This window comes from Vespula vulgaris, chromosome 3 (assembly GCF_905475345.1).
Source record: "Vespula vulgaris chromosome 3, iyVesVulg1.1, whole genome shotgun sequence".
NCBI classification, from domain to species: Eukaryota; Metazoa; Arthropoda; class Insecta; order Hymenoptera; family Vespidae; genus Vespula; species Vespula vulgaris.
In genome coordinates this window covers 6,387,501-6,402,500 of record NC_066588.1, presented here as the reverse complement: position 1 = coordinate 6,402,500, position 15,000 = coordinate 6,387,501, and the positions used below count along the sequence as shown (strand labels likewise).

Sequence of the window (15,000 nt, the reverse complement as noted above, 5' to 3'; positions counted from 1 at the left end):
TATCCACGCGAATTGACAATGAATTTTCGACGATAAAGGCCGAAGTTATATCTCATTTTTAATGTCTGGCTTTAACAAAAATAAAAAAAATATATATATATGCATAACAGAAAAAAAATCATCCATATTCTGTTCTAACAAATCGCATTTATTTGCGCAAGATTCTAAAAAATAATTTCCTTTACAAATTAGAATATCATCGGTAGATTCTTCAACGTTAATGTCATACACGTTAAGACGTAGACATTCGAGAAGAAATAAGAATGAAGAAAAGAAGAAAGGGGTAGTTGTGGTACATACCGAAGTACGGATTCACGTTGGTAAAGTTCAACGTGATTGTCTCGCGACGCGTGATAATAATTATAATTGGGGGCTACGTACAATTTAGCTCGAAGGTGCGTTATTATTTTCGTCCATTCTACGAGGGAAAAAAAAGTATAAGGGGTGATTCGAAGTGTGGGTGGAGGAAGATGGGAAGAGGGAGGAACGCTAACGATCCACGGAGAACAATGAGGCACAATGTTAATGAGAAGAGTAATTATGTGAGAGTTCTTTTCTTTCTCGTCAGAAAAATCGTACGGTGTACGCGACGCTCGAGCGAAAGGTGTTACGAGCTACAAGAGAAAGAGAGAAAGAGAGAGAGAGAAAGTGAGAGAGTGAGAGAGAGAGAAAGAAATAGAAAAAGAGAGAAAGAGAAAGAATAATATGAGTGAATTACGCATGCCTTCGCATAATCTTCGTCCGTTCAGCACCCTTTTACACGCGTTAAGACGTCCGCCATGGCGACATAATTGTTCCGTAATCATCGTCGTACACGAACTTTTCCGTTTCCCTCGACCAATTAGAAGTACTTCAGGGGGACATCAAAGAGAAGTGACTCCTAAAGGCATTTTTTTCGTGGCTTTTCAAGATCGAGAACTCGTAACTCGTTGATAACTATAATCCAAAAGAAATAATCACACAATACATACATGCCATATATATACATATATATATATATATATATATATATATATATATATGTATGTGTGTAACACGTAGGCAGATATCTACTTAGAAATTTCGTAAAAGCAAAGAGAAAAAATGATACACAGACACACACATGCACACGGGCGGGTAGATCAGATGAAGAGAAACGTTTTACGAAATGGAATTTCCACGAATGGGACGTCCTTGGGCGAAAATTTATCGGTCGGAAACGAGATCGACACCGAGAAAATTAATAGAATGCCAGTACGTGAGTGGAAGTCGGTAAGTGCCACGTTGGCATTTCCGTGAGGGTAATACCAAACGATGATCCTCGAAGGGCGAGATGGAAAAAGATGTAGAGAGAGAAAGAGAAAGAGAGGGTGAATGAGAGAAGAAAGTAAGAGAGTAGAAATATCAATGTCACCATATCCGAAAAATGTGGGAAAGGAAGGAACGAGCGTTGTTACGATCGTTAATTTGATTCGATGGAATTTTCAATGGAATAAATCTGAGAGAATGTTGGAACTAGAGAGAAAAAAAGAGATAGATAGATAGATAGATAGATAGATAGAGAAAGAGAGGGAGATTGAGAGAGAAAGAATATATATTCGAAAAGCGATCCTGATTCGAATCGGGAAGCTATCCCCTCTGATAATGCGGGACTAGATATATCGATAGCATTTTTTTTCCTTTTTTTTTTTCTTTCTTTACGAACGCGATAGCGGCCAACGGCTTTCGAACGAGCAGAGAACAAGCGAAATGTTCGACGAGGGTTTCTGATAGTGTTGGTGATGTTCGCGAGTGTCTCTTTTCGAGCAATAATTCGATTCCAACCGAAACAGGAACACGCGCGCGCTTTTGACGCGGCAAATTCGATTGAAGCGTGCTACGAGAGAATCCGTAGCTTTCGCGATTTTTATACGTCACTCGTGCACCGGATTCCACTTTTGCTAGAAAGAGAAAGAGAAAGAGGAAGATAGAAAGAGAGAAAGAGAGAGAGAGAGAGAAAGAGAGAGGGAAAAAAGAGAGATATTTCTTTTTTTTCCTCGGACTATTTTGCGAACCGATGCGAGTTTATATATTGGATATATACGTATTCACACATACATGCATACATTTATATATATATATGTATTCTTATATTTTATTATTTCAAAGTTTTCTTTTTATATAAATTTAAATACCCTTTATTTCTGGTTTCATATTTTATTAACTATTCAAGTAATCATCGAAAATGGAAATATAAATAGTTGAGAATGAAGAAGAGCGAAGGAGAGACGGGAATATAAATTATCGTGAATTGTCGAGCGTTATTCGCAATTGCAAGGAATTATTCGGTCGAAAAACTGTGAGGAACGAATAATATTCCCGTTGGGAGAATCACCACGTACGACTAAGACGACGACGACTACGAAGAAGACGACGATGAAACAATGACGGAAGAGGAGAGAAGGCGCGAACGTGATAGCCGTAGGCTGCTGCCAGAAGCAAAATCTGAGAGAGAAGTTGAGGAAAAGCTTAAGGTAGGAGAAGGAGAAGGAGAAGAAGAAGAACAAGAACAAGAACAAGAAGAAGAATAAGAACAAAAACAAGAAGAAGAAGAAGAAGAAGAAGCAAAAAGGTGAAGACGAAGACCGGCTGATTCTTAAGGGGAACAAAGAGAGAGCGAACGAAGAAGACAAAGAGAAAGAGAGAGAGAAAGGAAGATAGACGACCGTGAATGGAATTTGAAAAAGAACGAAAGAGAGAATGAGAAAGAGAGAGAGAGAGAGAGAGAGAAAGGGAGATAGAGAAAGAGAGAGAAGTAAAATGAAGAAGAGAAGGAAGAAGGACCGACGGAAATGCAGCAAAGCATGGTTCGGTGAGCGAGTGAGAGAAGGGAAAGGGATGAGACGAAGAGGAAACGGAAAGGAGAGGACGCAATTTGAGCGAGTGGCATCAGTCGGTGGGTTTAATGAGGTTAGCTGCAATTACATGCATTAGTACGACATGACGAGGGCAGAGGACCCGCCCGAGACCTCGGCCTCCACCGAAGAGATACTGAATACACATACATAAAGATGGACAGAGACAGAGAGAGAGAGAGAGAGAGAGAGAGAGAAGGGTAAAAAGGGTTGGTTTGGTGAGGGTAGAACGGATAGAAAGAGGGAACGTAAAGTCTGTACTCGCGTATCAAGAAGGAACAAGAAGGAAAAGAGTAAAGTTAAAGTTGAAGCGAGAGATGAGAAAAAAGAGAAAGAGAAGATGAGAGAGAGAGAGAGGGAGACGGGAGAAATGCGTTAACGCGTTAACCGTTAACACGGCATAGTGTCTGGCAGCGACATGCACGTAGTGTACGTTCGTGTTCGGTTGCTCTTCTTCATCGTCCGTCGGTGGCGCGGTGATGCAGAGAACATGCCAACCAGCCTCTTCCTCTTTCGGTTCTTTCGCTAACGCTCGTGGATGGAAGCCGCAGTCGCGGCGGGTAACGCGCAAAGTCACGCATCGTTGCCTCACGATCAAACGGCAAACACCGTCGGCTTGCCGCTCGACTGCGATAATTCTTTGATCGTTCGAAAAGATACACCGACGAGCGTCTCCTCCTCCTCCTCCTCCTCCTCCTCCTTCTTCTCCTCCTCCTCCTCCTCCTCCACCTCCTTCTCCTGCTTCTCTTCCTCTTCCTCCACCATTACCTCTTCCACCACGAAACGTCCCTCGGCACGGACGAGAGAGCTAGAGACCGTGTAAAATTCTAAACCGATGCCCCTCGTTTGATAAGAGAGAGAGAAAAAAAGAGAGTGAGAGAGAGAGAGAGAGAGAGAGAGAGAGAGAGAGAGGGAAAGAGAGGGAAGAAAACGCGTTGCCGCGTGCGTTCATTTCGTCCGTTTAGTGTCGTCATCGAAGAGAAAGAGAAAAAATAAACGAGAGAGAGAGAGAGAGAGAGAAAGAGAGTGAGAGACTTTCTCGGGGAAAATCAAAAAATACGTGAAAGTACTCGGAAAACTCGTCGTTCGTACAAATCGATCGCTCGTTACTATACTATACTATAGGTATGTACACTTTCTCCCTCTCTCTTTTTCTTTCCGTTTCTCATAGCAGATGAAACATACGCATAGCCTTCGTTAGCAAACGCTCAGAACTCGCTCTATCGTTACGAGTTGTTCGCGCGTGAAGAACGTGGAAAGGGCAAGAGGGAAATAAATTTGTACTAGAGGTAAAATGACGGACTATCCATCGCTCGGAACGAACCAGAGAGAACTTGCATAGGATTGGTCGATGATGTATATCATATAATACTATACTTATGTGGCTTTTGCGCGAGTCGTTCGTTCGTTCTCCACGGAGGATCGAGCGAATACTGTGCGCTACGTTTGGTACAATATATACACGCGCGCGTGCTCGCAGTAGACATACATGCATATGTACGCACATACACACGACATACATATTTTATACATACATACATACATACATACATACATACATACATATATATATATATATATATATATATATATATATATATATATATATATAGGAACGTCGACGAATGTGAGAGGTTACCGATGAGAAGAGGAAGAGGAGGATGAGGAAGAGAGGGAACATGCCGGGTCACAAAGTAGCATTCTATTGACAGAAAGCTCGACGCTCTCGTCTCTGTCCGTGATTATACTTGGTGATCATATCGCTCGTATATTGACAAACAGAGACACAGAGAAAGAGAGAAAGAGAAAGGGAAAGGGAGAGAGAGAGAGAGAGAGAAAGAGAGAGAAAAACAGAGCGAGAGAGAGAGAGAGAGAAAGAGCGAGAGAAAGAGAGAAAGGATCATCTCCCTATCACTCCTCCTCCGTTCCTCTCTATTTACCCAGTGTATATCGTCCACTCTCTCTGTATCTCTCTCTGTCTTTCTGTCATCAAACCGTGCTTTTCCTTCCTTGTCTCTCCCAAAGAGGGTTGGAAAGGGTGGGAGGGATTCCAACGACGCGTCGTTCGCTTCTCGTGCATCGCTGAACACAGCCCGCCCACATATACCGGCTGCACATACTGGCTACCCACCGGCAGCCCACAATGCACCGCTAATTCCCATAAAGCGCTGGCCGATACGCAAATGGACAAACGTATGGGCGTACGCACAAGCGCACCCGCACGTTGCTTCCCACCCTCACGCGTCCATCTCCATTGCCCATATAGCGTTCATTCTCTCTCTCTCTCTCTCTCTCTCATTCTGTTCTCATCCTCGTCGACCTCGATGCACGTACACGGACATCACCCTAACGACCCTTACTCGCGACGATACAATGATGCAAGCTTTCTCGCTATAGTTCTCTCGTCGTTTCTCTCTTCCTCTCTCTTTTCACCTATAGAGATTTTGTTTTATTCGCTTTTTATTCGACGAAGAGGGGACGAAGAGAGAACGCGAGAGAACGCGAGGAAGATACGATAATGGCGCCGGCATCGTTGAAAGCGTTTGTTCATCGATGTTTGGGACAGATACAATACGGACGAGGGAAAAAGGATGATGATACCTATGGCTAGTCGATTCCTTTCTATTATTCAGCTTGAATTTATATAACAATGTTTACGCGCGTATTTCGATCTCAGTACATGTTTTTCCGTCTCCTCTTTCGAATCATTTAACGAGTGTTGTTAAGATTGAAATAGATTATAATGATAATCGAGTATCGTTTTCCATCTTACGATGTAACTTGAGTATCTCAACCGATTTCGATTTGATCTTTGTAAGGTGTCTAGACGTGGAAAATTTATAGGAATAGATGCTCGATGATTCCTCTACTCTCGATTAATGAATTTCCAAAGTTCAATGTCGAACTCTTCCGAACGATTAATACACGTTTCTATAATCCTCGAGTAATTTCACATTCCATAGCGGGAGTTCTTCGCGTGAGTTTGGAGTTTAAGTGGTCCGAGTTGGGGCGCGTTGCTCGCGCACCATTCGCCTCGAGTGTCAATAAAGTACGCAGAGGTACAAAGAGGGAGTAAAGAGTGTGAGAGAGAGAGAGAGAGAGAGAGAGAGAGAGAGAGAGAGAGAGAGAGAGAGAGAGAGAGAGGGAGAAAGGGAGACAGGTGCAGAGGGGGAGGGATAATACAGCGGCACGAGGTCGGCACGGTCGAACACTGGGCGTGACGATATGCTCCTGTACAGGTGCAGCTAAGAAGGTACAGGCAGAAAGAGAGAGAAAGAGAGAGAGAGAGAGAGAACATGTGAAGGCGCCTCAGGGAAAGAGGGGGAAGCGCGATCTTTGCCGCCCACGCAATCGCTCGGCTCGTTTGTCCGACGAAGAGCGAGAAAGAAAAAGAAAAAGAAAGAGAGAGAGAGAGAGAGAGTACGATAGAAAAGGACGGTAGATGTAATCCAAGCATTCTCTATCTCTCTCGGCCAGAATCGCACACCTGTGCCAATACAGCATGGCACAGAATCGCATAACAGGTGGAAAGGTAAAGGAGAGAACTAAAAGGGAGAGCATAAGAGAGAGAAAGGGAGTGAGTTGGAAAGAAAGAGAGAGAGAGAGAGAGGAGAGGGAGCCCCCACTCGAGTCGACCCCGACTCTGCCAACTCGAACATTACTATACGCCCTCCGCGACCCGAGAGGAGGAGAGTACGACGAGACTACCGCCTTCCTCCTACCTTCTCTCTATCTCTCCTTTCTACCCAAGTCGGTGCTTTCCTCCGAGGCGTGTACTTCCGCTTTAAACGTTGACGACGACCGTCGAGGCGCCGTCGGCTCGCGCAAACGCCGTCGTTGCTTCTGCAGCAGCCGCCTCGACGACGAACGTGTTCTACTCTTTCTCCTAGGGCGCCGATCAAATGGTCGCCGTGAAATGGTAAGCGTCAGAGGAAGTGAGAGAGTAGAATTTTATGTGTGCGTTTCTCTCTCTCTCTCTCTATCTATCTATCTATCTATCTATCTATCTATCTATCTATCTATGTATCTCGATCTTTTTCTCTTTTATCCCGATGATTTTCCGAGAGCTTTCCTTTCATACTTCACATTTCTTCCTTTTGTTTCTTTCCTTTTTTCTCTCTTCTTTTTTTCTTTTTCTTTTTCTTTTCTTTTCTTTTTCCTTTTTTCTTTTTTTTTTCTTCAAGAAAGTATGTACTTATTTCAGCGTGTCATAGATATCACCTGTTAATACCGATCTCATCGTGGAATCTAGTCAGATTAAATATAAAGAAAAAAAAGAGAAAGAGGAAAAGAAAGAGAAAGAGAGACAGAGAGAGAGTTTGATTTATGCGAAGACATCGATGCCCGGAAGAATGCGATTTATCGCGAGAGAGATCGGCCGCTTTCTCTCTTCGATGATTTCGATGACCGCGTAACTCGACGTGATCGAGACGTTTCTTCCAAGTTATTACGAACTGCAATAGATCGATTGGAAAACACGACGCGTGTAATATTTTCTCTGGAATAGTGTAATTTCAATCAATTAAGAAATAAATAAATAAATAAATAAATAAATAAATAAATAATTAAATAAATACATTTTGTCGGCCCGACGTATAATTCGATAGCTATTTTCTTAGTTTATAATTATATCGATTTCTATACGAGCAAAGAGATTGAGAAAATAATTGAGAATTGAATCGAAAGTTACCAGTCATTACGTTCTCCTTTCACTCGTCATTGTTTCGCGTTCAAAGATATCGAAAAGAGTTTTCTAACGACGAGAATAAGAAGAATAAGAAGAAGAGGAAGAAAAAGAAAAAGAAGAAGTAGACACACGTTTTGCAATTCATGAAGGAGGTTAGATAGGTAGGCAGGTACGTAGTAGATCGCAGCGTCATTTGACAGAGATTACATCGTACTCCTCTAACGTGGAAAGTTTCAAGAATCAAAATGCATTAATCTCGTTGAGTGTTTCTCTGTTGTTGCAACTTCAAACTTCGTAATCGTGTTTACGTGACAGCCTTTCTAGGTCTTCTTATGAATTACCTTCTGTTTTATTTCTAACGTATCTACGTTAAGAACAGCAACAACCAGGAACAGTAGCAGCAGCAACAGCAGCAACAACATAACCATCATCTTTTTCGTGGAAAACTATACATTCTTGAATCGTCAAAATGTATCTTCTTCATCTGTAATTATAACGAACGTTCCCGATTCGTTCTCGAGATGATAAAAATAATTCTGGAAGGCAGTTATGAAATTTCACAGCTTCGTCTCGTCAACTCTCTCTCTATCTTTCTCTCTCTCTTTCATTCAAAAAAGAGAAGAGATAGAGAAAGAGAGAAACACGAAACGCACCGATCTCCTGCACGTTTGCCATTCTCGTGCGAACTAATTTTACGCTAACGCTCGAACTGACTTTATGAAATATTCGGAAGTCGTTCCTCCTAACGGACTCGAATTCATTCACCGTGTAACTCTCACGGAAACGGGAAGAGACACTTCCAAAAATACGAATTTTTTTTCGTCACGATGAGATTATAGAAAACATAGATAACGAAAATTCATTCGGGAGATAAGAGTATCTACTATAGTTACTGTACTACGTTAATGTATTTGTATCCTTGAAATGACGATGACGATGACGATGACGATGACGATGACGACGTCGACGACGACGATGAAAAATGGTGTGTTTGCTTAAACGAGTTCGTAGAAATTTGCCGTGAGCAAAATTTCGCGGGATATCAGGGAAGCGAGCAAGTCGTTTCTACAGAACGTAAATGACCGGCATAATGACGGTAATACGTGTGTGGGCATTATCTGCACGCGTTTGCATTCTTGCGTGGAACAGACGGTTTGCCTCCTGCAATTTCTTTTCCCGATGCCAATGATGCCGATGGTGATGGTGGTGGTGGTGGTGGTAGTGGTGATAGTGGTGGTGGTGGTAGTAGTGGCATCGGTGGCAGCATGCCGCTTGTATTCTCTCATCCACGCGATGACCCGTGCATTTTTCGAGGTCACGCGAGAACCATCGAGTCATCGCGATAGTATTACAAGCTTAAATATAATATATTCTATTCGTCTCTCTATCTCTTTCTCTTTCTTCTTAGTTGATATTTTTTTTTGTTTCTTTATCGTCTAAAAGACAAATTACCAGTGTGCAGGTAGTTTTTCTTATTCTTGCTTTGAATTTTATTTTAAGAAGAGCAGTGATTAGACAAATATTGATGCATGTAGATATTTGTGATAAAAAAAGAAAGAATTTTATATATATATATATAAATATATATAAATTAAGTACTTATATCAGGATAAGTTTTTAAAAGGACGTCGACCGAAAGATTTTTCGTGATAATAGAGAAACGCGATATTTATGTTACGATCGATCCGTTCAAATCCATATCGTTACTATATCGACTAACGTCGTAGGAATGTCGAAAAGTCGATGCATCAGATACATCTTTTTTCATTGAATCAAATGAATTATGGAAATGTGACATTTATTACTTTCTTACGATCGTTCGGTAACTATATCTCGTCCAATTTGAAGTCGATCGAATAAGTATGGAAAAAGACGTGTTTTAAAAAAAAGTGTAGGACTAAAAAAGTAACATCGATCGGCGTCAAACTTTTGATTTTACTTTCATTATCGTAAAAAGAATGTCAAACGATTCCATCAATTTTATTTTTCCTCTCGTTGTGCTTGAGGGACTCGATCGTAGCGATATCGATATGATTTCATATAAATTAAATATATTATTAATCAAATAGATTATATTTCTTATCGACGAGAATAACGGATCGTCTTAAAGAGACCGATGTTAATTTTCGTTTTAATTTTCGTAAAAAAATTGAAGAGATCGTTTATATGTCAAACACACACAAACACACACACACACGCGCGCGCGAAAAAATAACGAGAGATTCCATATAAATTCAAATGAATTAGCTAAAGGCGCGAGTTAAATACGACATCTTAATAATTTGACACGTACCGTTTTCTATTAATAATTATAATCTTAAGATCGGAACGTGTCGGTTCAAGAGAAGAGCTTGGAACGCGTCTTTGGGTTCAGGAGAGATCGATAAATCTCAGCTGTCTATTTGGTAATCGTTAATTTCGTTCGCACAGTCTTCCTCCTTGTTATATGTTGTCACGATAGTGTTATACGATCGATCCGGATGGCTACGGCAACATTTCGGATCATGTTCCCAGCTGCGTTTTCGCGCTCTTTCCTTTCCTTTCGTCCGGCCGATTATATTTGTAGTCGTTAAATCGTGCGAGAAACAAATCCGATTCGATTTGTTTTCTTTGGGACGTTCTCGAGTCTGCTCGTTTCGTATCGATGGCCAGTTAATTATCTTAGAATCGTTATCGTTTTTCACCGATGCCGATATACGACGATGAGTTTAGAGTTTTCGAACGTTATTAGAAAGATACGAGAATATATTCTTGGATATTATCGATAAAAATGAGAACGAGCTCGGGGACGACGATCCTAGCTTATTTCAATCCTCCTGCTGTTAATCTCGCGTCAATCATAAATAATTGCATTATTCGATAATCCTTATATCGCTTTATAACTTACCTACCTACCTACCTACCTACATAACTACTTTATCTATCTATGTAAGACTAACACATATTTCGAAGAATATAAATTAATATTATTCTTAATTAAAGTCGATTTATTTCTGAATATTCTCTTTCTATCTCTAACATAATTAAAATAAATTAACTCACAACGGTAAAATTATCGTTACCACCGAAACGCAACTTAATCTCGCTAGCAAATTATTCCCCTCGTTATCGGTAAAACGTAAATGAAAAGACATATTGTAGTATTGGTAAAGTATAGAATAGAACGAAATTTCATTTTCTATCAAAACTTATAAAGTGACAATTGTTTCGCTTGATTGCAAAAGTAATTAATTCCCTGTCTCGGTCCTGTTTAAACGTAAAACGTGTTTTTACAGACTACGAAAAAATACGTCATCCTTCCGAAAGTAATACGTGACTGAATATGCGGAACGCAAAGAATAATACGATTTTTACGAGCGGAAACGTCTTCCGTGTGCGAGTAGTAGGAATAAGGCGTTATGGTTGATCTATCTAACAACCGGAAACGGAACGCAATGATATCGATTAACCGACAGATTCGGTGATAGCTTTGAACGTATGTAGATATCTAGGATTATCGTGTGAATCAACGTAGCAACGTTTAAATATCACGGGAATTACCTATTAGTATCGTATAAAATATACAAACGGAAATCTTGTTTTTTCTTTCTTTCTTTTTTTCCCTGCTACTACTAATTCTATAACTAGATAACGTTACGTGTATACAAAAAAAAAAAAAAAAAAAGAAAAAAAAAGAAAAAATGAAAGGCAGAAAGAAACCAAACCAAGATCTTATCCTGGATTAAATCCGATTCTCATAAATATTTGATTATAAAAGTACGAGGAAGTGGCATGTATCTAAATGCTTATTCTTGAGAAAAATCTTACCTTCTGGTCCTGCTGCTGGAGCAGTTGTTCCCTGAGGAGTTGCAGCTGCAGGATCATCTCGGAGAGCCTGCGTTCTTTCTCAACGATGCTCTCGGCGCAGAGGACCCTATGAAGGGCCGCTGCACCGTCCTGTTGAACCTGTCCTTCCGTGTTTTGTATCCTGCTTGCAGCTGGGGGCGAAGGAGGCACGTTGTTCGCCACGTTACCGGCGTTTCCGCTGTAAACATAGAACCGATGCCATTAGATCATGCTCTATTTCATTTCTCTCTCTATTTCTATTTCTCTTTCTTTTTTTCTCTCCTTCTTTATTTTAATCGTACAGTTACATACATTTCCCTGACAACCGGTTTGAAATGCATTTTTCTAGAGGACACGTAACGAGCGTTATCAATCGTATATTAATCCCCATACTCGATTGTCTCATATATCGCATTTTTAAAATTCTCATAAATGTTCCTGACGTTTCTGATATATTACGTAAAAAATAAAATTAATAACAATTACAAAAACAAAGATGACGATTAGCTTCACTTAGATCGCATATAAATAATATCCGATCTAAAAATACAAATTCGCAAGTATCTATTATAAAAACGTACAAACACATACATGTATATACAAAGAGAGAGACAGAGAGAGAGAGAGAAAAAGAGAGAAAGAGAGAGAGAGAGAGAGAGAGAGAAATGTTTGAAACGAGAAGTTAACAAGGACACGAGTGCTTTGTAAAAAAAAAAGAAAAAAGAAAAAAGAAGAAAAAAAAAAAGAAAGAAAAAAAGGCTGGCAGCCTTTCGAAGACCGAACGAGAAGTCCGAAATAGTAGATGCAAAAGCTCGTGTAGGAACAACACGAAAGAAGACAGTAGTGTAGTGGAACGTAATGGTACTGGTGAGGAGGATGAGAGGAGGTAGAAGAGGAAGAGGTCGGGAGTCAGGTGAATAATAGATAGGGTCGCGGCCACGCAATCACGGTGAAGCGAGTGTTTGCACCCGTGATGGGCCCTCCCCGGAGCGCACTCCGTCCCTCCTCTCTCGATTCTCAATCCTCGAGAGTTTCCTCTCGCCGCGCGCCGCAGGCTCTTCCTGCCTCTTTTATGTCAGGGAAAATGGACCACGAATAAGTGATACCCTGCCGGTATTGTGGTACTGCCAAGAGAGAGAGCATCGTTGGACTCTTTCTCTCTTTTTCTCTCTTTTTCTCTCTTTCTCTCTTTCTTTCTCTCTCTCTTTCTCTCTATCTATCTCTTTCTATCTGTCCGTCTATCTATCTATCTCTCTCGAATCACTCTCAGCCGGACAACGAGAGCTACCCCGACGACTTCTCATTCAACGCATCGAGGACAACGCAAAGATTTCCCAGCGAAGAAAGAAAGAATCGTAAAACGTCGGAAGAGACCGTCCTTCGTAATCTAGGTCGACGCATGTCCAAGGCGTTGAAGTCTCGGATGCTGCAGTATATAAAGAAGATTCTTATTCCCTTCTCTCTTTCTCTCTTGTCTTGTCTTTCCTTTGACTTTATTCTCTGGTCTCATTTCACCGAGAATTACCTACTCTCTCTCTCTCTTTCTCTCTTTCTCTCTTTCTCTGTCTCTGTCTATCTCTATCTCTATTTCTCTATCAGATTCATCTTTTATATTTATTACTTGATATAGTATTATTCATTTGAATGAGAATTAATTGATATTTTCAAATAGATACATATGCACGCGTGTATAAATTTCAATAATGGGAGATATAATAAATTTTGCAACAGATTAAGACGATACTTTATCGATTATTCGATCGTAATTGATATATATATATATATATATATATATATATATATATATATATATATATATATCGTAATTGAATAACGATTAATCTCTAAATATACGACGATCTAATTTTAATTATCTCTTTTTTCTTTTCAATATAAAATATATTCAGGGTCGCTTAGGGTACAGGGAAAGAACGTTCGTTCTTTTAGAAACGTTGGGTGCACGTTACGTTCAGCCTGTAATTAGCGAAGAAGGCTTCTTATCCGCGCTCGTCCATGAAAGGCTCCGGCTGTGCATGGTTTTCTTTGGACCGATAATATCGCTGCTCGGAGGAGAGAAAGAGAGAGAAAGAGAGAGAGAGAGAGAGAGAGAGAGAGAGAGAGAGAGAGAGAGAGAGAGAAAGAGAGGATCATGGCTTCTATTCGCGCCCAGTGACCTCGCTTCTCCTGTTGGCCTTCCGCCACCCTGGTACTCCTGACAAAAGGCTCATTCTGTTATTATTATTACGCGCTAAGAGATTCGAAGGGCTTTATTTCCTACGGATGGGGTAAGAGATAAATGGACACCTCGCTGGTGGCTTCTCTTTGTACGCAATTAGTTTCCGAATTGTCTTTCCACGTAAAATACATACACATTCGCGCACGTACACATATACGGACACATGAATAACTCACCTACACAAATTCTAAATAGAATTTGCAAATATTGCAAATGTTGTAAAATAAATACGAAAGATCTTTCTAGATATCTATTTTAATCGGAAATATACGTTCGATCGGTTAATCGATCACGTCTGATAATCTGGTAAGTTCGATTTTTGATTAAGTAAAAATGGGACGTATAAATAATCGATTATCCATGGAGTTTTGCTTCTTTTCTTTTTTCTTTTTTTTGATTCGATCGACGATGAAAATACATTATACGTAACGTTGGAAATCTCCCCGTAACATTCTCGAGACGAAAGGTTTACGAGAAAAGCTCGTTCGATAGGGAACACGTCACACATAGATAGAATAGAGAAGACGTCTTGTAACGCTGTTATCGGTCTCACTCGGAATAACGTTACGCTCGTTCCAAAGGCTTTTATCGAATAACGTTTAAATTTAGAATGTCTTAAGGCAACGTACAGGACGTTAGGCATTCTCCCTCTCTTTCTCTCTATCTCTCTCTCTCTCTCTCTCTCTCTCTCTCTTGTATTCTTAGTTACTGGTCATCCATATCTATGGATAGACGAGCACACGCCTCGTAATATGACTCGTGCGTTCTTAGTGGATGAGATTAAAGCCCGAGTAATGATATACGTTCGCGAGTTGCAGCACGCAACAAAGCTGTTACACGGTAGGTCTCGAGTATGCCACGGCTCGTTACGTTGTTCCTAAACAACTTCTTCATTCCTCGCAGTTCCACGCTGAAAAGCGTGTTAGAGAGAATTTCTGAAGAAAATTCTTCTGACCTTCGTGGAAAGGTTTTAGGACGTTAGGAGCAAGTGTTTCTTTTTCTTCTTCTTCTTCTTCTTCTTCTTCTTCCTCCTCCTCCTCCTCCTCTTCTTCTTTTTCTTCCTTTCCTTTTTTTTTTCTTTTTTTTCGAGAAGATCATTCAAGATTCCCGAGGATGAGACACGCAAGGATGTCGTTTGCTTCTAAATTATCACCTACGTTTCTTCCTTTCATAAATTTAGCCTGCGAATCGTCGTACGTCAGCGAGATCGATGATCGATCATTGAATTATTTAAGATGCAAAACATCGCACACGAAGGCGAATAATTTTTATCTTCGATATAAAAAAAAAAAAAAAAAAAAGAAAAAGAAAAGTAAAATAGTTCAACTCATTAACGTGAATAAGTTCACACAGATCACACTGTTTCTACTTATCACACA

The 15,000-nt window shown here is 40.4% G+C and overlaps 1 protein-coding gene across 7 annotated transcripts in view; it reads right to left on the bottom strand.

Moving 5' to 3' along the window:
* Positions 1–15,000, bottom strand: part of LOC127062827 (transcription factor Sox-6-like) — a 171,880-nt gene that overhangs the window by 18,425 nt on the left and 138,455 nt on the right. For all 7 annotated transcript variants that reach the window (XM_050991656.1, XM_050991657.1, XM_050991658.1 and 4 more), the window contains one exon: positions 11,368–11,584. In XM_050991656.1, coding sequence (XP_050847613.1) covers positions 11,368–11,584 — 217 coding nt within the window. The remainder of the gene's footprint in view (positions 1–11,367; positions 11,585–15,000) is intronic.